The sequence below is a fragment of the Phyllostomus discolor genome, chromosome X, assembly GCF_004126475.2.
Source record: "Phyllostomus discolor isolate MPI-MPIP mPhyDis1 chromosome X, mPhyDis1.pri.v3, whole genome shotgun sequence".
Lineage (NCBI taxonomy): Eukaryota > Metazoa > Chordata > Mammalia > Chiroptera > Phyllostomidae > Phyllostomus > Phyllostomus discolor.
In genome coordinates, this window is record NC_050198.1 from 98,415,637 (window position 1) to 98,442,281 (window position 26,645).

General features: G+C 37.0%; 1 protein-coding gene and 1 long non-coding RNA gene across 2 annotated transcripts in view; one reads left to right on the forward strand and one right to left on the reverse strand.

Annotated features, from left to right (window-relative positions):
* Positions 1 to 26,645, forward strand: part of EDA2R (ectodysplasin A2 receptor) — a 65,152-nt gene that overhangs the window by 13,493 nt on the left and 25,014 nt on the right. Inside the window, exon 3 of the mRNA XM_028523206.2 lies at positions 7,673 to 7,769. Coding sequence (XP_028379007.1) covers positions 7,683 to 7,769 — 87 coding nt within the window. The 5' untranslated portion in view covers positions 7,673 to 7,682. The remainder of the gene's footprint in view (positions 1 to 7,672; positions 7,770 to 26,645) is intronic.
* LOC118498474 lies at positions 628 to 25,200 on the reverse strand. The gene is made up of 4 exons (XR_004900960.1): positions 25,191 to 25,200; positions 19,589 to 19,593; positions 17,788 to 17,792; positions 628 to 910 (listed from the first exon to the last, which is right to left on the reverse strand). It is a non-coding gene; the product is annotated as an uncharacterized LOC118498474 (long non-coding RNA).

Below are 26,645 nucleotides of genomic sequence, written 5' to 3' on the forward strand. Positions count from 1 at the left end.
ATTCAAGTACAGTTTTCTGCCTTTCCCTCCCACCCCTCCCCCAACTTAAAATGTTACTGATGAAAAATTTAAAAATTTAAGATTTTATTTATTTATTTTTAGAGAGAGAAAGAAAGGGGGGAAGAGAGGGAGAGAAACATCAATGTGAGAGAAACATCAATCAGCTGCCCCTCATAAGCGTGCCAACCAGGGACAGAACTGGCAACCCAGGCACATGCCCTGACTGAGAATTGAACCAGCAGCCTTTCATTTTGTGGGATGACACCCATCCAACTCAGCCACACTTGATGTGGACACCAGCCCGCAATGTCCATGGCATTGTGGATGAGATACAAGACAAATTCACACAGACTACCAAGTCCTATGGAGGAAAAGGGATGGCACATATGCTCTCTGAAGGGAAGAGTGCCTCAGAGCGTTTCAGCCACTCTTTCAAGATGAGAGCACACTGACCCTTGTCTTGACAAGCTTTTATTGGCTTTCTAATAGTATACATCAAAGAAGGTTTTCATTCATTATACTTAGGTTTGCTTTAGGTAATTACTTTTTACAGATAGCAATGGAAAGTATGATACTGATTACTTCTTACAGATTAACAATGAAAAAATGCTGCAAATGCAAGGGAATGATAAGAGTAATTGGTCTGGTTACACTTTAGTCCTTGGGAGAGTTAGCACAGACTTCAGGAAGTTACTTTAAAGGTATGCAGTAAGCATTTTCTGCCTCAACAGGGTGAGGGAGTTTTAGCAAGAGCAAGTCACAAAGCAGCCCAGGTATAATGCAGGCCTGGTTTCCTATGGGAGAATCAATCTGTGAATTTGGCTCCTGCGTGCCACAATGCACCTATTGGGCTTTTCAATGGGGCTGAGCTACAATTGCCATTGCCGGGCAGATTGGTTCCCTACACACACTGGTCAGGATGAAAAATTAAATATCAATGACAGGCTAATAGGACCTCCATTCCCTATTTTAGGGTTCACTACTACCTGAGAAATTACATTAAACTCATGGATCTTTTTTTAGAGTTTCTATTTATTTACTTCTTAGAGAGAGGGGGAGGGAGGGACACAGAGAAGGAGAGAAACATTAGTATGTGAGAGATACATAGATTGATTGTCTCTTGCACACCCTGAACTGGGGATCCTGGCCTGCAACCCAGGCATGTGCCCTGACTGGGAATCAAATCTGTGACCTTTTGGTTCACAGGCTGGCCCTCAATCCACTGAGCCACACAGGCCAAGTCTAAACTCATGGATCTTAAATTACCTGTGAGTTCTGGTTTTGTTTATTACTAGTTAAATAAATTTAGGGGAATCTTTTCAAATTTGTTTTTTTTTTCAATATCTATTAAGTGATGCTAATAATCTCTGACTTACTTTTAGGGTTATTATAAGTATCCATTGGACTAACTGATGTGAAACCCCTTAAAAATGTGAAACCTTTCACTCAAGCAGAAGATTGTTACCACTATTTTGTATATTTTTACCATCTACTCAACCAACAAATATTCATTTAGTGTCTATTATGTGGCAGGCACTCTTCTAAGTAGGGAAGATAAAGTAGTGAACACTACATAATAGTTGGGAGAGGAACCAGCAATAAAGAAATAAATATAATATATTATGTCACACTGTCATAAGTACTATTGAGAAGAATAAAATAGGAATGTGAGATAGGGAACATGGAGGAAAGTTGCATTTTTTTCTACTTTATTTTTATGGTGTATTCTAATTGTCCCAATTTTTTGCCGTTTTGCCCCCTCCACCTAGCTCACCCCCTGCTCCCACAGTCAATCCCTTCTCTGGTGTCCATGTTCATGAGTCATTCACACATGTTCTTTGACTAGTCCCTTCCTCGTTCTTCCACCATTCTCCCATCCCTCCTCCCCTCCTGCAGCTCTCAGTCTGTTCCATGTTTCCATATCTCTGGCACTATTTTTCTCATTAGTTTATTTTGTTCATTAGATTCCACTTTTAAGTGAGATTATATGGTATTTGTCTTTTGCCAACTGGCTTATTTCACTTAGCATAATACTCTTCAGTTCCACCCATGCTGTCACAAAAGGAAGGAATCCCTTCCTTCTTCCTGCTGAGTAGTATTTCATTATGTAAATGTACCACAGCTTTTGAATCCACTCATCTACTGATGGGCACTTCAGCTGTAGTCGTAGTTTTAAAAGACTGGTTAGAGAAGCCTCACTAAAACAATGGTATAATAACAAATACTGAAGAAGATGAGGGAGGTAGCCATATAGATATCTGGAGGAAAAACATACCTGACTGAGGAAACAGTAGATGTGAAGGCTTAAAGTGGGAGCATTTCTCATTAAGTTTGAAGAATAGCAAAAAGGTCGACATAGTTGGAGTTAAAGAGAATAGAAGAGTAGCATAGCATGGGGTCAAATGGTAATGGGTTAAGAGGAGGTAAGCAGATCATATAAGGTCTCATTGGTCAGAATAAGATCTTTAGTTTTATTGAGTGAGGTGGAGAGCCGTCGATGGATTTTGAGGTTGGAAATTACATGATGTAACATGTTTTCAAAGAACCACTCCACCCTTAGTACCTTTATCACCCATTCTTTCTAGAAAGGAAATGGAGGGGCCCCAGGTTACTTCTTTACCAAGTCCCTTCTGATTGTGGGGAAATGGAAAAACCTTTTCCTGATTGTACCTTATATCCAGACAAAATAAACAAGCGCCAAAAATAGCCACCAATACAGTGATTTTCAAAGTTGGCTAAACATGAGAATAACCTGAATTTTAAGATTCCAAAGTTTCAGGTTACACCTCTAATTACATCAGAATATTGGTAATAGGTCCCGAGAATCAGTATTTTTGAAGTTCTCAATGTGCAGCTATACTGAGAATTACTAGTCAGAGAAATTTGCCAAACCCTCATGGCACAAATGGGAACCTTGAGTCCACCACTGTGGAGGTACATGCTTCTAATAGCAGAATTGGGCCTGGGGCCACTCACCATACTGAGGAATGAAAAATTTAGAAATACTGGGACATGGAGAAGGTAAGTTGTTTAATAGTTTGTAAGTAGGTTATGGGCAAGAGAAATCTAGGACAAGAATCTGCCTGAGCTAGGCCAGGAAAGGGAAAGATGAGAACAAGCACCAAATGTTTTGGCAACATTTGGACTATAGGCCAAACACCTATAAATGATGAGGGCACTGTATAGATTAGAAGCTTGGTTCTGAAATAAAGTAGCATTTTCAATGACAGGCTGAGCAACTGCTTTGATTTGTGCCAGTCCTGTACATGTGGGAAATTGAGTAGGCTCACAGGAGAGGAATGGGCAGGGCATGTGCCAGCCACTGTCTTCCTCACCCTGTTTAATCCCACACCTCCTGCACTGCCCAGGCAAAGCAAATATCTTCCCAACAGCCTAAATTCTTAATTTAGCCCGGTTATCCTGTCCTGTCCACCCAACCTAGATAGAGAGAGCATGTTTCACCCCACTGGCATGTGCAAATTGAGAAGAGCAGCAGCCGTAAGCTACAGCCAGAGGCAGCTGCACAACCAGCAGCCTAAGTACCTTACATCCAGCAGAAACTTGGCCAGCATTGATTATTCAGGGCAGAGTGAGCTAATGTGGGGATTATTATTAAGGTCAGCCTCATTGCTTTTCTTCTTCCCAGTCTACTTGCATTCTTATTCTTCTAGGTTATTTATTTATTTATTTATTTATTTATTTATTTATTTTTGGCCAATCAGAACAGGTGGGTGGGCAGGGAGAGCTGCCACATGACAGAGATAAATGAAATGAGCAGGCATTAGTAATTTTGCCATTTGTCAGCCTCTTTGGTTAAACCCAATGAGAATACCCAAATAGCACTTACTAGCATCCATGTTGTAGCATGTATCAAAACTTCATTCCTTTTTCTGGTTGAATAGTATTTCACTCTATGGAAAGACTACATTTTGTTTGCCCATTTATTAGTTGATGGATATTTGAGTTGTTTCTACTTTTTTGGCTATTGTAAGTAATGCTGCAAGGAATATTCATGTACAATTTTTTGTGTGGATATTTATTTTCAATTCTTTTGGGTGTACACCTAAATGTGGAATTGCTGGATGACATGGTAACATTTTCAGGAATTGCAAAGCCATTTTCCAAAGTGTAAACCACTTTACATTCTCACCAACAGTATATAAGGGTCCCAATTTCTCCACATGCTTGTTAACACTTAATCATCCCTTCTTTTTCTATCTATTCTATAGATTTTTCTACCTATTCTATATATGTCTGTTATCAGATGTCTATGACATACAGTTTTTTCTCCCATTGTGTTAGTTGTCTTTTTATTTTTTATTTTATTATTTTTTTTAATTTTATTTTAATCATTGTTCAAGTACAGTTTTCTGTCCTTTACTCCCATTCCAGCCCACCTACCCATCCCTCCCCACCTCCTTACCATTTCTACCCCCCCTAGTTTTTGTCCATGTGTACTTTATATATGTTCCTGTAAACCCTTCCCATTTTTATAGTATCTTTTGAAATTCAAAAGTTTTAAATTTTGATTAAGTATAATTTATCTGTTTTTCCTTTTATTGGTTGTACTTTTTTTGTATCTTTTTAAAAAGCACTGTTTAATCCAAAGTCATAAAGATTTACACCTACATTTTCTTATAAGGAAAAATCTAAAATGTATGAAGATTTTTATTTTCTTATAAGAAAATTCATAGGAAGTTTAACATTTAGAGCTTTGTTCCATTTGAAGTTAATTTTGTATATGGTGTGACATAAGGTCCAATTTGATTCTTTTTTTTAAAGTGGATCACCAAGTTGTCACAATATCTTTTTTTTGAAATGCCTATTCTTCTTCCATTGTATTATCTTAGCACACTTTTTGAAAATCAATTGAGCATAGCATAGCAATTTTATTTATAATAGTCATAAGATGGAAATAGCCCAATGTTCACCAACCAAAAAATGTATAAATATATTTTGGAATATCCATGCAATAGGCAACTTAACAATGGTAAATGACAAATGTTGCTACACACACAATGGATAAATCTCACAGATGTGACATTTAACAAAGAAAGTCAGAAACAAAAATGTGCTCTTATATAAATCCAATTTACATGAAGTTTAAGGACAGGTAAAACTAATAATGGTGATAGAAGCCAGAATAGAAATTACTTAGGAGAATGTGATGGCATTGATTGGGAAGGGGCATGAGAGATATTGCTGAGGTAATGGCAAGGTTTTCATATCTTTATCTGGATAGTGTTTATATGAGTGTAAACACATAAAATTTTTGTAAGTCTGTCTATATTACTGACTTATCTAGCGGTCTGGAGGATTTGGCCACATCTCTGTGACACTATAGATGATTACCTAACTGCAGTTATGAGATATCTCAGAGTAACCTTGATTTTCTTAACTTAATTATTATCTTAAAATAAAAGGCAGTAATCTGCCAAAGCACACTGCTGACCACAGGGGAGAATTTGGCATAAGTTCCAAGACTGTCCCTGAATAATGGCATTTAACCATTATTAGACAATTCTACCCATATACCCAGATTTCTTGAGAATGACCAGAGTCTATGTGATTTTGTTCTCTTTAATAAAGGTAATTATTAACTTATAATGACATACAATTTAATTTGTTTGCTTTATATCAACTTTTTGACCAAAAAAAGGGGGGGGGGAAGAAAAGCCCTCTGTTCATTTTCTGGGTCATAATACAGGGATTTGGCAATAAGCCTACCTTGTTTACATATAGGTCTCAAAGTCAGGGTTAAAGGGAATGTGTTAAGATTCATGCCACATGATGTTTATTAGATGGATGGGGCTCTGGAAACCAAACAAAATAGGGTATCTCAGACACCCAAAGGCCAGAAGCAGCTGCTATGGAGACTTCAGATGCCTATGTCAGGAGCTTATCTCAAAGGGCAGGGCTGCACTTTGGCTTCTGTCAATGTTTTTCTGGGTTTGTTTTTTGGTTTTTGGGTTTTTTGTTTGTTTGTTTGTTTGTTTGTTTTTGTGGGCAAGAAAAGAATACAGGGGAGTTGTTCAGGTCAGTATGCTGGACCTGTGCGCCCATGACACTTAATTCCCTTGTCACGAGGGCTAGGAGACCACTGATGGTTTTGTTCCTTAATAAGAAGTGTGGTTAGAGAGGGGAACATTCCTACTGAGGCTAACACTGTAGGCCAATAATCAGAACAACACAGGAGGAAGCATCTTCAGCTTGTGAAAAACGGGGTGTGTAGCCCATTTTCTTCTGAATAAAGAATGGGAAAGAAAGGCCCTGTCAATGGTGGGAAAAGATGCAAGCTTGCCAGACAGGATGACTCACTCCATTGCCATTGGGGAGTTTTGAGGGGAGGAGTGATGGCCTCTCAAGGTCTACATGCACCCTATCCTGTCTCCTGACTGGAAGTACACACTGAGGACATTCGTACTTTGAGAAGCCCCCTGAGGTTCACCTTGGTATGAGGTTAAGGAGTGAGCAAAAAGAATCTCACCCCAACTTTCTCTTTGAGAAGCACATATCCTTTGTATCAATTACTGGAATCTCCCTCATTAAAATTCATCTTTGTATAGAGAGCTATCTCTCTGCATACTTAACTCAGTGTTATTTTGCATAGTTTTTCACAGCTTTCAGAATGCTTTGATGGAGCTTAGGTCATTTAAGTCTCCCAAGAGCTATATAAGTTAGGTGAGAAATATATTGTCTCCTTTTTTCACATTAATTGAAACCAGAAAAGATTGAGAGTAACTCATGCAAGGTTATAGCTTGAAAGAAGAGCTACATAAGTTGACCAAACATTCCAGGTTGCCAAATACTGTCCCACTTTTAGCACTAAAATTTCCATGTCCTGGGGTAGCCTTTTATTCCTGAACAAACCTGGGTGATTGGTCACACCCAGGTTTGTTCAGGAATAGCACCCATATCTCCCAACTCTCAGACCAATGCTAGTGCTACAGCCCTATGCCATCTGTATTCCAAGAACTGATATCTGAGTAGTGTTTCCCCTTCTCTACACCTTAGTGCACCAGGATATTTATTCATGTTGGGTCTTTTCCCCCTTCTATTCTGCCTAGGACAGAAGCAATAGCAGTTCAGTGCCCTCAAGGGCACTTCACACAATTTTCATGAAAGAATCATGCTTCAGCTTTCTCAGCCACAAATGAAAGATGATACTGCCTATATTGCTTACTTCACATGGGTGTTTCATGGAACAAATAATATTGGATGCAAAAGTGCTTTCTAAACTCTTAATAGCTAGTGACATGTGAGAGATTGTGGTTATTCTCTGCCCCCCACCCTGGATAGAAGCCAGCTTCTTGTTTTATCATTCTCTTTCCAGTCAAGCAAGAGATATAGTCACCAACTATGTGAACTTTGGCCAACTACTTGGCCTCTGCTTTAGTTTCTTCATGTTCAAACTAAGGATAATAATCATCCCTCCTATGGTTGTTTTAGTGATTTAATTAATTAATACACATAAAACATTTAAAAGGGTTGCTGGCACATGGTCAGGACTATATAAGCATTAGCTGTCTTCAGTTGTCTTCCCCAATATTTCTACCTCAGAGACAGAGACAAGATTAAGAGGACACATAAATCAAGTGACGTGGAAGCTACTACTTATCTTGCAATCTCTTTCCACTAGTTGCCTAGTTTTTTTTGTGTTCTGTACCCACAGTCCTGCCATCATGGATTGCCAAGAAAATGAGTACTGGGACCAATGGGGACGATGTGTCGCTTGCCAACTGTGTGGGCCTGGACAAGAGCTTTCCAAGGTAAGTCCCCCTGGCCAGAATATTTTTTTCTGTTATGTCTTAGAAATCATCTGGCAATTGAGAGTTTCCAAGATTAGGATAGCACCACCTGTGGCTCATACAGTTCAAAGGGCAAAATATGTATTCCAAGGATTATGACAATAGCAGTCACAGCTCCAACAAGAAGTCGCCCTGGCAAGATAAGGGTCAGAGGAGTGTTCCATGAGATAATGGAGTACCTCAAGAGGATATGTGAAATACAGAGGCCTAGGAAGACTATTTGGCATTAGGAAAATCTGTCAACTAAAACAGGGCCCATCCACTTGAGGTTCAGAAGCCAGATATCAGGTCTTGGGAATAGGAGAGAACTAAGAAGACTGAGGAAGTTGTTCAAAGGAGGATTAAGGGATAGGGAACTAGGGATGGTCTAGAATCTCAATTGGTAGAAAGGGTCAGAACAAAATGACCAGCAAGTCAGGCACCTTTTGCTGAGCCCTAGCTTGCAAAAGTACAGCTGCTTTTTTTATTTTTTTGGCCTCGGGTCTCTGTTGGTCCCAGAACCTAGGGGTGATGTTAAATTTAGGCTGCAGTTGGGCCAAAAAGTGTAGAAGTAGATGGCTAACAGATGTTTTCTTCACGCACATCTTTTTATACATTTTTATTGAATTTATCAGTGTTATATTGGTTAATGAAATTATACAGTCATCAAGTATACAATTATATGAGAGATCATCAGTACAGGGCAGGGACAAGTAGGTTTACAGTTGTTCGTATGGAAAATGATTCAATAATTAATAAATACTAACATATAAATAAATATTGTATGTTATATACAACCATAGACCTACTTTTGTCCCATCCTGTATATTGTATTGTGTGTTCACCACACAAAGTCTAGTCTCTTTTTGTCACCATTTATTCCCCCTTTACCCTCTGCCACCTGCCTCCACCCCCTTTATCTCTGGTAATCACTGTACTGATGTCTTTCACACTCACATCTTATTTTCTGCAGTCATTCAAAATTCAGCCATCACTTATTGAACACCTTCAAAGGGGCACGCATTGTTGTAGGCATAGTATGTATGGTAAAACAGATTCAAACATTTGCCCTGATGGACCTTACCCTTTACTTAGTGAAACAAACAATGAATGAGACACATATATAAGCAAATTATTTAGGTATGGAGGTATGATGAGAATTAAATTAGGATGATCTGATACAGAGTGATTTGATGGCTACTTTAGATATAGTAGCAGGGAAAGGCCTCTCTAAGGAGGTGCCTTCTAGGGAAAAGATACAGCTAATGCAGATGCCCAAGGTGAGAACTAACTAGGCATGTTGAAGGAAGAAGAAGAAGATTAGTGCAGCTGATGAGTGAGAGGTGAGTGGGAGAGGGAGTGGTACACAATGAGATTACAGAGAGAGGTGTGGGCCAAACCATGTATAGTGTTAAAATCTATTACTAGAATTTTACATTTTTTTCTAAGTGTGCAAGGAATGCCTTGAAAGGTTTGGGGTAGGAGAGTGACATAATCCTCTGGTTGAAGGAAAATATAACTATTATTTATCCCACCTCTTTCTACCTATCCATTTCACCTATGAAGAGACTGAAGCTTAGGGATGTCAACAGATACAAGCCCTAACTCTAATTTTACCCCTTTACATATAACATTCTGTACCACAGTGGGGTGCATACATGATTTAAAAGGGATCCCAGGACCAAGGAAACATCATCAGAGGTCAGGTCATGCTGGACATTAGGATGGACCTGATGAAATCTTTTTTTTTTTGCTTTAACTTTATAATTTTAAAATGTATTTAAAGCTTCCACTTAAGATCAGGAACAAGACAAGGGTGTCTGCTTTCATTACTCTTATTCAACATAGTACTGGAAGTTCTAGCCACAGTGATAAGAAAAGAAAAAGAAATAAAATGCATCCAAATTGTAAATGAGGGAGTAAAACTCATTTTTTGCAGATGCCATGATAGTGTACATAGAAAACCTTAAAATCTCCAACGAAAAATTACTCAATCTATGTTTTTCAATTATAGTTTACATTCAATATTATCATGTATTACTTTCAGATATACAGCATAGTAGCCAGACAATCATATATTTTACAAAGTATTCCCACTGATATTTTCAGTACCCACCTGGTAACATACATAGTTATTATAATATTATGTTTTTAAAGACTTATTTATTTATTTTTAGAGAGAGGTGGAAAGGGGGAGAAAGAGAGGGAGAGAAACATTAATATGTGGTTGCTTCTTTTGTGCCCCCTACTGGGGACCTGGCCCACAACCCAGGGATGTGCTCTGCCTGGGAATCGAACTGGTGACCCACACTCACTCCATTGAGCCACACCAGCCAGGGTGTTATTACAATATTATTGACTATAATCCCTATACTGTATTTTACATTCCCATGACTATTCTGTAACACCAATCTGTACTTTTCAATCCCTTCACCTTTTTCACCTATTTCCCCAACTCCCCCTCCTCTGGCAACCATTATTCTTGCTGTCTGCATCTATGAGTCTTATTCTGTTTTTGGTTTGTTTATATACTTCTTTAAATACATAAGTGAAATCATATGGTATTTGTTTTTTCTCTTACTGACTTATTTCATGTAGCATACTACTTTTTATTTTCATTCATGCTATTACAAATGGTAAAAATTCATTATTTATTGAGGCTAATATACAACTGTATATATGTACCACCACTTTTTTATCTACTTGTCTATGGATGGGCACTTGGGTTGCTTCCATATCTTGGCTATTGGAAATAAAGCTGCAATGAATATGGGGTTGCACATATTCTTTCAAATTAGCATTTTGGGTTTCTTTAGTTATATACCTGGAAGTGTAATCACTGGGTCATAAGGCAGCTCCCTTTTGAATTTTTTGAGGAACTTCCACACAGTTTTCCATAGTGGCTGCAAAAACCTGCATTCCCATCAACAATGTACAAGGATTCTCTTTTCTCCACATCCTCCCCACTTGTAGTTTGTTGACTTATTGATAATAGCTAGTCAGACAGATGTAAGGTGATACTTTCTTGTGGCTTTAATTTATATTTCTCTGGTGATTAGTGATGTTGAGCATCTTTTCATGTGTCTATTGGCCATTTGTATGTTCTCTTTGGAGAAATGTGTAGTCAGGTATTTTGCCCATTTTTAATTGGGTTTTGTTGTTGTTGCTGTTGTTGAGTTGTATAAATTCTTTATAAATTTTGGATATTAAACTTTTATCAGATATATCACTGGCAAATATGTTCTCCCATACAGTGGGTTGTCTTTTCATGTTGTTGATGGTTTCTTTTACCATGCAAAACCTTTTTAGTTTGATGGAATCCCATGTGTTTAGTTTTTTTTTTTTCTTTGCCAAGGAGATATATCAGAATAATATTGCTATGAGAAATGTTCAATATTTTACTGCCTATGTTTTATTCTGGGAGTTTTATGGTTTTGAGTCTTACATTTAAGTCTTTAATTCATTTTGAGTTTATTCTTTTATATGATATGTAAAAGTGATTTGGATTCTTATTTTTGCATGTATCTGTTCTATTTTTCAATCACTAATTATTAAATACACTGTCATTACCCCATTGTGTGCTCTTGCCTCCTTTATCAAAGGCCAATTGACCATATAGGCAAGGGATTCTTTCAGAGCTGTATATATCTTGTTCCATTTAATTATGTCTCAGTTTGTATACCAATGCCACATTGTTTTGGTTACTATAGCCTTGTAGTATAGTTTGACATAGAGAGAGAGGAAGGGAGAGAGGAAAATTGATGTGTGATATATCCAACATAGTTATTTCTCAAAATTGCTGTGTCTGTTAGAGGTCTTTTGTGGTTCCATATAAATTTTTGGATTATTTGTTCTAGTTCTTCAATATATATGATTTGTATTTTGACAAGAAGTACCTTAAATCTATAGCTTGCCTTGGGTACTTTGGATATTTTTTAAAAGATTTTATTTATTTATTTTTAGAGAGGGAAGGGAGGGAGAAAGAAAGAGAGAGAGAAACATCAATGTGCAGTTGCTGGGGGCCTTGGCCTGCAACCCAGTCATGTGCCCTGACTGGGAATTGAACCTGCGACACTGGTACTTTGGATATTTTAATGATGTTAATTTGTCTACCCATGAGCATGTTATATATTTCAATTTATTTGTATCATTTTCAGTTTCTTCAGTGTCTTACAACTTCTCAAGTACAGGTCTTTTAAAAAAGATTTTATTTATTTATTTTCAGAGAGGGGGAAAGGAGGGAAAAAGAGGGAGAGAAACATTGATGTGCAAAGATAAACACTGATCAGTTGCCTATTGCACACCCCCAACTGGGGAACTGGCCTGCAACCCAGGCATGTGTCCCAAAGGGAATTAAACCAGCAGCCTTTTGCTTTGCAAATCAGTGCTCAATGCACTGAGCCAAACCAGCCAGGGCTCAAGTACAGTTTTTTTTTAATCTCTTTTTTTTAAGGTTTTATTTATTTATTTTTAGAGAGGGAAGGGAGGGAGAAAGAGAGAGAGAGAAACATCAATGTGCGGTTGCTGGGGGCTGTGGCCTGCAACCCAGGCATGTGCCCTGACTGGGAATCGAACCTGCGACACTTGGGTTCACAACCCGTGTGCAATCCACTGAGCTACACCAGCCAGGGCAGTTTTTTGTTTGTTTGTTTGTTTTGTTTTTTTGTTTTTTTTTAATTCAGTTAAATTTATTCCTAGGCATTTTATTTAATTTTATTTATCTTCACCAAAGGACATTTTTAATTGTTTTTTTTTTTCTTAGAGAGAGAGGAAGGGAGAGAGAGAGAACTTGATGCAAGAGAGAAACATTAATTGGTTGTCTTCCCATACACACCCGGACTGGGGATCTTACATGCCTGGGCTGGGACCAAACCCACAATCCAGGTATGTGACCTGACTGGGAACAGAACTCACAACCTTTTGGCTATGAGACAATGGTACAACCAGCTGAGCCACACCATCCAGGGCTTTAATTTTACTTTCTTTGATGCAATTGTAAATGGGATGGTTTTCTTATTTTGCCTTTCTGATAGTTCATTTTTTTAGTATAAAAATGCAACTATTTGTTTATTTTCTACTTTGTTTCCAGTGTCTTAGGAGATATATTGGCAAAAATACTTGTACATTCAATATCTGAGATGTTACTCCTATTCTTCTAGGAAAATCCTAGAAGTAAAATCCTTTTCTTCTAGGGTTTTTATGGTTTTGTGACTTACATTTAAGTCTTTTATTCAGTATGAGTTTATTCTTGTGTATGGTGTAAGTTGGTGGTCTAGTTTCATTTATTTGCATGTACCAGTCCAGTTTCCCAACACCATTTATTGAAGAGACAATCTTTGCTTCATTGAATGGTCTCGCCACCTTTGTCAAATACCAATTGCTCATATAGACATGGGTTTATTTCTGGTCTCTCTGTTCTATACCAGTTGATCTGTATGTCTGTTCTTGTGCCAGTACCAGGTTCTTTTTATTACAGTGGCCTTATACAAGGTCTGTCCAGAAGGTTTCCAGGCATGCGATATGAACAATTGAGACATTTATTAAAAAAAGATACAAGATAGAGGAAGCATTGTACATAGGACAGTGATGCCTCAGTCTCCTTCAAAATAGGTACCTTGGGACCTCACACAGTTCTCTCCCAATCACCATCAGCTGTCCCGTTGTATTTTCCTGAATCTCATCAATGGTCTGAAATCTCTTCCTTTCAAAAGTGATTTTAATCTTGGGAAAACCAGAAGTTTCAGGGTGCTAAAACTGGGCTGCAGGGGGCAGAGATGTGATGCATGAGTGGGTACATTGTCATGATGAAACTGCCAATAACCAGTTGCCCATAGCTGCAGCCTTCTGAATCAGCTAAATGGTCTCCACAGGGGAATGATCAAGGTTAAGGCAAAAGTTGATGCAGATTCATTGCTGTACTTGCTCAGTCATTTTGTATGAGACAGCCACAGAGTTCACATGCTCACTCAGTGGCATCTACTGCCCTCACTGACTAGTACAGTGAAGTTGTCAGTGTTCATGCATGTGTATTCCATCTACTCTCCTTGGCTGACAGGTTACATTGATATCACACAAACCATTCTTATATATTAATAATGGCTGGACATTTTCTGGAAATACCTGGTAGTATAGTTTGATATCAGGAGTTGTGATACCTCTAGCTTTGTTCTTCTTTCATAAGATCGCTGAGGCTATTTGAGGTCTTTTTTGGTTCCGCATACATTTTTGGAATATTTGTTCTAGAAGTATGCCTTTGGTATTTTAATAGGAATTGTACTGTGTGTATAGATTGCTTTGAGTGGAATAGCCATTTTAAGGATTTTCTTTTTTTTATTTTAATTGTTGTTCCAGTACAGTTTTCTGCCTTTTACTCTCATCCCTGCACACCCCCCAAGTCCTCCCCACCTCCCTCCCATTTCCACACCCCCAGTTTTTCATTCTTCCAATCCATTAACATAGTATATGCTTCCACTTATTTGTATCTTACTCAATTTCTTTCTTCAGTGGCCCATGGTTTTCAGAGTACAGGTCTTTTACCTCCTCGGTTAAATTAATTCCTAGGTACTTTATTTTTTGTTGCAATAATAAATGAAATTGTTTTCTTAGTTTCTCTTTCTGATAGTTCATTATTGGTGTATAAAAATGCCATCAATTTCTGGGTATTAAATATGTATCCTGCTACTTTGCCAAACTCATTTATTAGGACTGCTAATTTTTTGGTGGAGTTTTTAAGGCATGCTATGTACAATATCATGTCATCTTTGAATAATAACAGCTTTACCTCCTCCTTTCCAATTTAGATAGCTTTTATTTCTTCTTCTCTGATCCCCGTGTCTAGGACTTCCAAAACTATAATAGGATTACATCAAATTAAATTTCTCTGCCCTGACTGGTGTGACTCAGTGGGTTTTCCTGCAAACCAAAGGGTCACCATTTTGATTCCTTGTCAGGGCACATGCCTGGGTTATGAGCCAGGTCCCTGGTTAGGGGTGTGCAAGAGGCAACCTATTGATGTTTCTCTTGCACATCCATGTTTCTGTCCCTTTCTTTCTTCCTCCCTTCCCTTCTCTCTAAAAATAAATTAATAAAATCTTTTAAAAAGCATCTGCACAGCTAAAGAAAAGATCAGCAAGATAAATAGGGAACCCACTGTATGGGAGGACATTTTACAAATGATATATCTGACAAGGGTTTAATCTCCAAAGTATACAAAGAAATAATACAATTCAGTGTTGTGAAGACAACCAACCTAATTAAGAAATGGGCAAAAGACCTAAATAGGCACTTCTCCAAAGAGGACATACAGACAGCTCATAGACATATGAAAAGATGCTCAACATCATTAATCATCAGAGAAATGCAAATTAAAAACACACTGAGATATCACCTCACACTTCTCAGAATGACTACCATCAATAAATCAACAAACAACAGGTGTTGGCAAGGTTGTGGAGAAAAGTGAACCCTAACACACTGTTGGTGGGAATACAGTCTAGTGCAGCCACTGTGGAAAACAATATGGAATATCCTTAAAAAAATAAAAATGGAACTCCATTTTAACCCAGCAATTACTTCTGGGAATATACCCCAAGGATCCTGAAACACCAATAGAGAAACATGCATCCCTATGTTTATCACAACACTATTTACAATAGTCGAGATTTGCAAACAGCGTAAGTGCCCATCAAAGGATGAGTGGATAAAAAAGCTGTGGTACTTTTACACAGTGGAGTATTATGCAGCATTAAAAAGTAAGAAACTCTTACATTTTGCAACAGCATGGATGGATTGGAGAAAATTGCGCTAAATGATTAAGCTAGTCAGTGAAAGAAAAATACCACATGATCTCACTTATATGTGGAAACTAATGAATACAACAAATGATGAAACAAAGTAGTAACAGAAGCTTAAGTACATAAGACAGACTGATAGCTGCCAGAGAGCTTGGGGTGTAGGGATGAAAGATGGTGAAGTGATTAACCAAGGAAAATGTATGCACAACCCATGGACACAGAGAATAATATGGGGATTGGCTTGGAGTAGGAAGAAGGTGGGACTGGGTGTAGGTAGGAAAAGGGAAAAAAGTGGGAACTGTAACAGCATAAACAATAAAAATAAAAATGCAGCCAAATTCTGGATATTTATTTTGTACCCTGCTACTTTACTGAATTTATCAGCTCTAGTAGGTTGTTGGTTTTTTTTTTTTTTTTTTTTGGAATTTTTAGGTTTCTCTATATACGGTATCATGTCATTTGCAAATAATGATAGTTTTACTTCTTCCTTTCAAATTTGAATGCCTTCTATTTTTCTTCTTGTATGATTTCTGTAGTTAGGCTTTCAGTACTATGTTGAGTAAAAGTGGTGAAAGCAGACATTCTTGTTTTGTTCTTGATCTTAAGGGGAATGCTTGTAGTTTTTGCCCATTGATTATTATGTTAGTTGTGGGTTTGTCATATATGGCCTTTATTATACTGAGGTATGTTCCCTCTATCTCCACTTTGCTGAGAGTTTTTATCATAAATGGGTACTGGATTTTGTTAAATGCTTTTTCTTCATCTATTGATATGATTTGATTTTTATCCTTCATTTTTATGTGGTATTTCACATTTTTTTTGATTTCCAGACATTTTACCAACCTTCCATACCAGGAATAAATCCTGCTTAGCACAGCATATGATCTTTTTAATGTATTGCTGGATTTGGTTTGTTAATATTTTGTTGAGAATTTTAGCATCTAAGTTCATCTGGAATATTGCTCTACGATTACCTTTCTTTGTAGTATTTTTATCTTGTTATGAAATTAAGGTAGTGCTGGCTTCATAAAATGAGTTTGGCAGTCTTCTTTCCTCTTTGCTCTTTTGTAGTCATTTCAGTATGATAGGTGTTAGTTCTTTGAATATTTCTTAAAATTCATCTGTGAAGCCATCTTGTCCTGGACTTTTGTTGGTTGGGATTTTTTAAAGATTTTATTTATTTATTTTTAGAGAGGGAAGGGAGGGAGATAGAGATAGAGAGAGAGAGAGAGAGAGAGAGAGAGAGAGAGAGAGAGAGAGAGAGAGAGAGAAACATCAATGTGCGGTTGCTGGGGGTCATGGCCTGCAACCCAGGCATGTACCCTGACTGGGAATTGAACCTGCGACACTTTGGTTCACAGCCTGTGCTCAATCCACTGAGCTACGCCAGCCAGGGCAGGATTTTTTTAATTACTTCTTTGATTTCATTAGTTGTAATCAGCCCGTTCAAATTTAGCATTTTTTCCTGATTCAGTTTTGGAAGAATGTAAGCTTATAGGAATGGATCCATTTCTTCCAGATCACCATTTTGTTGACATATAATTGTTTAGAATATTTTCTCATAATCTTTTATATTTCTGTGGTTTCAGGTTTCACCTCTCCTTTTTCATTTCTGGTTTATACCTCTGTCCTTTTTTCTTGATGAATCGGGTTATAGTTTTATCAACCTTGTTTATCTTTTTAAAGGACAAGCTCTTGGTTTCATGGATGTATTGTATTGCTTTGTTCAACACTATTTTGTTTATTTCTGCTCTGATCTTCATTATTTCCTTTCTTTTACTCACTTTTGGCTTTGTTGTTCTTTTTCTAGTTCCTTGAGGTGTAAAGTTAAATTGTTAGAGATTTTTTTTAAATTTTGTTTCTTGACATAGGCCTCTAATGCTATGAATTTTTCTCTTAGGAATTCTTTCACTGTGTCCCCATAGATTTTTATCTTAATATGGCTTCTTCTGTAAATTCTTGGTTATAAGACTTCTGTCCAGCTAGTCTTCACTTGATTATTTAAGTTGATTTTTCTATTATAATTACAGTTTGGTTCTGAGAGAAGGTGAATGTAACTTCCATCTATTCCTTAGCCATCTTGGATCTCTGACAAAATCTATTTTCAATATTACATTGATCTTTGTGATAAAAATTATCTAAATTCCACAAGAACAATCTCTTACAAATGTTACTGTCATGTACATGGTCATTAACCGTAAAGCTACCTGAACTTTCTCCAAGGGAGAAAAATAAGTCTTTTATTTGTCAAACTGCTGTTATCAAGCTCTCAAAAAGTGGCCCATGATGAAATGTACACTTCTTTATGCAGATCTCTGGTTGCCATTTTTCTCTGCACCACTAGAAAGCTCAGAGAAAATGAATGAATTGCAATATTATGCCCCTGCAAAATCTTTATATCTAAACAGGTTATACTTACATACATTCTATACCTTCTAACAAGCTTTAATGTGCATTCTCATTTATTATTTTAACACATTTTATTGATTATGCTATTATAGTTGTCCCATTCTCCCCTTCACTTCCCTCCCCCCTGCACACACTCTCCCACCCACATCCCCCCATTTAGTTCATGTCCATGTGTCATAAGTTCTTTAGCTTCTACATTTCCCATACTATTCTTGTCCTCCCCCTGTCTATTTTCTCCCTACCATCTATGCTACTTATTCTCTGTACCTTTTCCCCCTCTCTCCTCCTCCCACTCCCCTGTTGCTATCCCTCCATGTGATCTCCATTTCTGTGGATCTGTTCCTGTTCTAGTTGTTTGCTTACTTTGCTTTTGTTTTAGATGTGGTTGTTAATAACTGTGAGTTTGCTGTCTTTTTACTGTACATGTTTTTTTATCTTCTTTTCCTTAGATAAGTCCCTTTAACACTTCATATAATAAAGGCTTGATGATGATGGACTCCTTTAACTTGACCTTATCTGAGAAGCACTTTATCTGCCCTTCCATTCTAAATGAAAGCTTTGCTGGATAGAGCAATCTTGGATATAGGTCCTTGCCTTTCATGACTTGGAATACTTCTTTCCAGCCCCTTCTTGCCTGCAAGGTCTCTTTTGAGAAATCAGCTGACAGTCTGATGGGAATACCTTTGTAGGTAACTGTCCCCTTATCTCTTGCTGCTTCTAGGATTCTCTCCTTCATTTTGATCTTGGGTAATATAACTACGATGAGTCTTGGTATGTTCCTCCTTGGGTCCAACTTCTTTGGGACTCTCTGAGCTTCCTGGAAGTCTATTTCCTTTGCCAGATTGGGGAAGTTCTCCTTTATTATTGGTTCAAATAACTTTTCCACTTGTTGCTCTTCCTCTTCTACTTCTGGTACCCCTATAATTTGGATGTTGGAACATTTCAAGATGTCCTGGAGGTTCTTAACCCTCTCCCCATTTTTTTTTTTTGGATTCTTGTTTCTTTGTTCTTTTCTAATTGTATGTTTTTTTCTTCTTTCTGGTCCACTCCACTGATGTGAGACCCAGTTTTCTTTCCATCACTATTGGTTCCCTGTGCATTTTTCTTCATTTCACTTAGTGTAGCCTTCATTTTTTCATCTAATTTGTGACCAAAATCAACCAATTCTGTGAGCATCCTAATCACCGGTGTTTTGAACTGTGCATCTGATAGGTTGGCTATCTCTTAGTTGTTTAAAAGTCTTGACTCTGGAGGTTTGATTTGTTCTTCCATTTGAGCCATTTTTTTTTAGCTCTTACTCCTATCAAGGAGGTATTATTAGTCTCACAGGTTTTAGATGAGGAGAATAAGACTCAAAGAGGATAAGTAACTTGCTCCTAATAAATATGAGATATAAAAAATAAACACAAGCCAGATACACATGGATTTGAGTCCCAAGTTTGCTGGGGGAAAATTAGTTAATCACTGACTCAATTAGGATATATGAAGTTAAAAGCAACATAAAACTTAACAGCTTGAACCAAAGCACATTTATATAATTAAGTTTAAAGACAGGGAGCTTTGTGGTTAGTTGGACAGATCAACAACTTTGTGAGGGACCCAGGCTCTTTTTATCCTTAATCTTGAGCACTTTGCTGTTTTGTCCTCATGCTTGTGGCCTCTTGGTTGCTACAACTCCAAGCATTACATCTTCATATCACAGTCAAAGCCAGGAGGAACACACAGGAAGAAAGTAACTTGACTTATATTATGTAATTAGGGTTTTTCTATGAGCTTCCAGAAGATTTCCATTTATATCTTGTTGGCCAGAACTGAGTGCTGTTAGTATCTTTATACTGCAAGGGAAACTAGTATATGAATACCTGCCAAACAGAAATGGAATTTCCATGATTGACTAAAAACAATCAGGAATCAGTTCTTGAAGTTGTTCATCTTGTCACCCAGAATGAAATCAATGTTCTGTTAGTAAGAAAAAAATGGGCAATGACTTTTGAATAACAGCTAACAGCATCTGACACAGCCTTGTTTTTTATAGTCACTTTTACTTGGTTTTAACATACACTCATATGGTTGCACCATAGCGATTAACAGTATAGAATTTCCTCAGAAAACTAAAAATGGAACTGCCTTTTGACCCAACAGTTCCACTGCTAGGATTATATCCTAGGAACCCTGAAATGCCAATCCAAAAGAACCTATGTACCCCAATGTTCATAGAAGCACAATTTACAATAGCCAAGTGCTGGAAGCAACCCAAGTGCCCATCAGTAAATGAATAGATCAAAAATCTGCGGTATATTTACACAATGGAATTCTACACAGCAGAAAGAAAGGAGCTACTAACCTTTGCAACAGCATGGATGGAACTGGAGAGCATTATGCTAAGTGAAATAAGCCAGGCAGTGAAAGACAAATACCATATGATCTCACCATTAACAGGAACCTAAATAATACAACGAACAAGCAAGCAAAATATAGCCAAAGACATTGAAGTTGAGAACGGGCTGACAGTGATCAGAGGGGAAGAGAGAGGGGATAATGGGGGAAAAGGGTGAAGGGTTTACAGGAACAATTATAAAAGACATATGGACAGTAACAGGGTGGAGTGGGAATGGGGGAATGAGGTGGGGAGGGCTGGGGTGGTAGGGAGGGGTGGAGGGGAAAGGCAGAAAACTGTACTTGAACAACAATTTAAAATTTTTTTAAATGCAAATAAGTACCAAACAATAAAGTACACTCATATGAATTATAAATATCAATGTAAATAATTCTTTACAGAAAAATCAACAATATTTCCTTAAGACATATTTGTAGAAGCATAATTACCAAGCTAAATAATGTATATAGTTTTAAGATTCTTAAAATATATTAGCAGATAACACTTCTGATTTTTTACTAATTTCCATTGTAATTACATTTATTTTCAACAGTGCATAGGACTCTTAAATCCCAGAAACCTAACCACACATGAATAATGTATGTTTTTGTCACCTGTTAATTTTATGTCTCATAAATTAAATTACTAATTTATGAAGACTTTATGAATTTTTTTAACTTTTTGATGGAGAAAAATCCCAACATTTTTGTATTTGTCTACTTGTGTTTTCAACTTTGTGAACTGTTTCTGATTGCTTGCTTTTCTCAGATTTTATTGTTTATTTGTGACTCATTTAAGGCACCTGGGTAGACAAACATGAAACAGAATAGAGTATATTTTAAATAATTTATATAATGTATAAGAATTTTAAAAATCAGAAATACTTTTGAATTTTATTTCATTTTGTCATTTTTGACTATTTAATAAATTTTCCACTTGACATATTAATTAAATGACATATATTACTACATTCCAAAAATTAAAATATCTTACATTCCCAGGATAAAACATTTTTATTGTAGTTTGAGTTAAAATACCCTTTTATGTTTTATAAATTAATATTTTTATTATAAATAAATACTCTTATAGCACTATAAACATCAAAATTTGTACCACAATTGTGCTAACTTGGTAAAATTAGCTAAGGAGATCAGTATTTTTCTGGTTAGAAACTGGTTACTAGCAAAAGAATTTTCCCTGGCTGGTGTGCCTCAGTGGATTGAGTGCCAGCCTGCAAACTAAAGGGTCACTGGTTCGATTTCCAGTCAGAGTCCTTGCCTGGACTGTGGGCCAGGTCCCCAGTAGGGTACACACGAGGGACAACCACACATTGATGTTTCTCTCCCTCTACTTCTCCCTCCTTTTTCCTCTCTAAAACTAAATAAACAAATACTTTTAAAAAAGAATGTTGAGGGCTTTGATTATCTGGGAGAATTTCCATTGCCTCCTGATTGGGAAAGATGATTCTTAATATAATATTTTCATGATAATTTGTTCCTTTTTAATTTTTTAAAGAAATGATTCATCCATTTATTCATGTATTATTATTGAGGACAACTTGTTGCTGTTTATCAAATATGCAAATCTCTGCTTTTAATTGTACATATAGACCTTTTATATTTAAAGGTAAATGTAGATATATTACAGATTATTTCTGCTACTTTATTATTTTATGTTTTTTGTTAGTCTGTTTGTCTTTTCTTGACTTCCTGCAGTGTACATGAACATTTTCTAAGGTTCCATCTTGATTTATTTGTAATGTTTTTATTCTTCTTTAAAGTGGTAATTAATATTTCTATTTCTATTTTTATCATTTATTTTATTTTTATTAATATTTTTCATTTTTATTGAATTTATTGGGGTGAAAGTAGTTAACAAAAATTACCTGGGTTTCAAGTGTACATTTCTATAATACATCATCTTTATATTTTATTTTACCACCCCAAGACAAGTCTCCTTCCAACACCAGTTGTACCCCTATAACTTCTTCTGCTTAATCCCACCCACTTTCCCTCTGGTAATCACCATACTGTTGTCTGTGCCTAGAGTTTTTTTTCCTAATCCCTTCACCTACTTCACCCAGTCTCCCACCATCCTCCCCCTGAGAGCTGTCAGACTGTTCTCTGTATCTATGAGTCTGTTTCTATTTTGTTTGTTTCCTTATTTTGTCCATTAGATTCCACATATAGGTGAAATCATATGGTATTTGTCTTTCTATGACTGTTTTTTGTTTGTGTTCTTTGTAAGTTCATTTTTTGCTTTCAGTTTTATATTTCACATATAAGTGAAAGCACATGGTTCTTAACTTTTTCTGTCTGACTTACTTTACTTAGCATGATATTCTGAAGGTCCATCCATGTTGTCCAAAGTGACAGTATTTCATCTTTTCCTGTGGCTGAGTAGTAGCCTTTGTATAGATGTACCACATCTTCTTTATCCAATCATCTATTGAGGGACACCAGTTGTTTTCATGTCTTGGCCACTGTAAATAATGCTGCAATGAATGTAGGGATGCATATATCTTTGCAAATAATGGTTTCCATTTTTTTTTAAAGATAACCAGAAGAGGGGTTGCTGGTCATATGGTAACTCTATTATTAATTTTTTGACATATCACAAATGAAGCCAGAGGTATAAAACGCCCTGACTTTAAATTATACTACAAAGCAACAATAATCAAAAAAGCATGGTATTGGGGATCCAAGATGGCAGAGGAGTAGGTAGAAGCTACACTAACTTCCTCCCCAGACCAAACTGGAATTACAACTAAATTATAGAAAACTCATCCTGAATCACCAACTGGAGACTAGCTGGAGAGAAGTCTTATAACCAAGGGCTTACAGAAGAAACAACATCACCACATCAAGACTGATAGGATGTAAGGAGGTGCAAGAGGGCCAGCTGGACTCTCACAAAAGGCAGCTTAAGTTCCACAGGGATATTTCAGTGGCTGGAGAGTTCCCCAAGAAGTGTGAGGTCTAAGCCCCAAGTTTGGCTCTTCATCCTAGAGTACCAGAAGGTGAAAAGGTGCCCACATAACATCTGGCTATGAAAAATAACCAGTTTCGTAATGTAGGTTTTGGTCTATCAGTGAGAGACAGCTAGAGATGCAGCCATTCTCTTAAAGGACCAAGGGACAAATTTCATTTGTAGCCATTTACCCTGTAATCTGATGGAGGAAGGACAGAGAAGACTGACCTTCCAGAGCAGAGCCAGGTGTGGAGATTCTGGGGTTGGTAGCTCTGGAGGCAGAGCTGAAGGTTCAATCTCCAGAATCACTGTGTTCAGTTGCACCGCATATTGCAGAAGGCATATTTCTCTGGCAGAACACACACCTCCACATGGCATCAGTCTGAGGGGAAGCAATAGTCCCACCCACAGGAATCCCTCTTGCCCCACCCTGTGGAGCTTAAGTCCTCCTGAGGAGTGTGGCTGGAGGCTCTTTCAGTGACTAGGTCTAACAGGCTTCTGCAGATGGAATCAGATCTCTAGGTGTTTTGATACTTTAGCTGCCCCTCCCCCAGGCCAGGTGCTGGAAAAAGTCAGCCCTGGTGTGTAGTTTGGTTCTTTTCACACACACCCAAGCCCAGCAGAGGGAGCCACAAGCTCTGGATGGCTAATAGCTCCAAAGAGGTTACCCAGGGCTAGCAAGGAAGCATCTGACATAATCCTGCACCAGGGTCTTTGCAGATCTACCTAATACATAAATATAAACACAAAGAGGTAGTCAAAATGTGAAAACAATGGAACAATCCCCAAATCAAGAACAAGAGAATTCTCTACAAGAAGAGCTGCATGAAATGGAGAAAAGCAATCTTTCAGGTGCAGAGTTCAAAACACTGGCTCTGAGGTTGCTCAAGGAACTTAGCAAGGACCTCAGCAGCATAAAAAAAGATCCAGTCAGAAACAAAGGATACACTAATTGAAATAATGAACAATTTACAGGGAAACAACAGTAGAGTGGATGAAGCCAAGAATCAAATCAATGATTTGGAACATAAGGAAGCAAAAAACAACCACACAGAATAAGAAGAAAAAAGAAGAAAAAAATTAAGATAGTATAAGCAGCCTCTGGAACAACTTCAAGAAGTCCAACATTCACATCATAAGGGTGCCAGAAGGAGAAGAGAACGAGCAAGAAATTGGAAGTCTACCTGAAAAAGAAGTAATGAAAGAAAACTTCCTTAATTTGGTGAAGGAAATAGACTTGAAAGTTCAGGAAGCACAGAGAGTCCCAAACTAGATGTATGCAAAGAGGCCCACTCCAAGACACATCATAATTAAAAGGTCAAAAGTTAAAGATAAAGAAAGAACCTTAAGAGCAGCAAGAGAAAAGAAGTCAGTTACCAGATGGTTTCCAGATGGGTGGGGAGTGGAGGAGAATGGGTGTAGAGGTAAAGGGATTAAGAAGTACAAATAGGTAGTTACAGAATAGCTATGGGTTGAAAAGGACAGTATAGGAAATGTAGTAGCCAATGAACTTACACACATGACCCATGGGCATGAACAATGGTGGGGGACTGCCTGACAGAGTAGGTAGTACAGGGTGGAGTGGGGGAAAGGAGAAGAATCAAGACAACTGTAATACCATAATTAATAAAATATTTAAAAATTTATGCACACAACAGAGGAACACCCAAATATGTAAAGCAAATCTTGTTGGCCATAAAAGGAGAGGCTGAAAGAAATACAGTCATAGGATATTCTAACACCCCATTGACATCAATGGCTATATCTTCAAGACAGAAAATAAACAAGGAGAAAATGGCCTTAAATGACATACTACATCAAATGGATTTAATTGATATCTTCAGAGCATTGCACCCCAAAGCAGCAAAATGTATATACTTTTCAAGTGCACATGAAACATTTCTAGGGTAGGCCACATGTTAGGACACAAATCAAGTCTCAACAAATTTAAGAATATTAAAATCATATCAAACACCTTCTCTGACCATAATGCTATGAAAGTAGAAATCAATCACAAGAAGAAAACTGAAAAATACACAAATACATAGAAGCTAAATTACATGTTATTAAACAATGAAAGGGTTAACAATAAGATCCAGAAAGAAATAAAAAATACCTTGAAACAAATGAAAATGAGAACACAACAACCCCAAATCTGTGGGACACCAGGAAAGTGTCCAAAGACTGAAATTCTTAGCATTACAGGCCTATCTCAAGAAACAAGAAAAGTATTGAATAAACAATCTAACTTTACACTTAAAGGAACTTGAAAAGGAAAAACAAAGTCCAAAGTGAATAGAATAAAGGAAATAATAAACATCAAAATTAAATGGAGTCTAAAAAACTACAAAAGATAATGAAACCAAGAGATGGTTCTTTGAAAACATAAACAAGATTGATGAACTTTTAACCAGACTCATAAAAAAAAGAGAGGACTCAAATAAATAAAATCAGAAAACAAAAACAAGTAAAAACTGACACCAAAGAAATACAAAGGATGGTAAGAAAATATTACAAAACACTAAGTATATGTCAAAAATGGATAAATTTCTAGAAACAATCTTCCAAAATTAAATCAGGAAGAATCAGAAAATCCCAATACACAGAATACAACTAGTGAAGTTAAAGCAGTAATCAAAAATCTCCAAACAAACAAAGGCACTGGACAGGATGGCTTCACAGGTCAATTTTACCAGACATCCTGAGAAGAACTAAAACTGCTCTTTCTCATACTGTTTCAAAAAATTCAAGAGGAAGTCAGACTCCCATGTTCATTTTAGAAGGCCAACATTATCTTAATTCCAAAACCAGATAAACACGCTGCAGAGAAAGAAAATTACAGGCCAATACCCCTGATGAATATAGATACTAAAATCCTCAATAAAGTATTAGCAAACTGAATATAGCAATACATCAAAAAGACCATAAACCAAGATCAAGTGGGATTTATTCCAGGGATGCAAGATTGATACAATATCTGTAAATCAATAAATGTCATACACCAAATAAACAAAATGAAAAAAAAAACACAACATGGTCATATCAATATATACAAAAAAGCATTCAATAAAATCCAACACCCTTTTATTATAAAAGGTCACAGCAAAGTAGGAATAGAGAGAACATACCTCAATGTAATAAAGGCCACATATGACAAACCCACTGCCAACATTATATTCAATGGGCAAAAACTAAAAACATTCCCCTTAAGATTGGGAACAAGGAAGAGATACCTGTTTTCACCACTCTTACTCAACATAGTACTGGAAGTTCTAGCCACAGAAATCAGGCAAGAAGAAGAAATAAAAG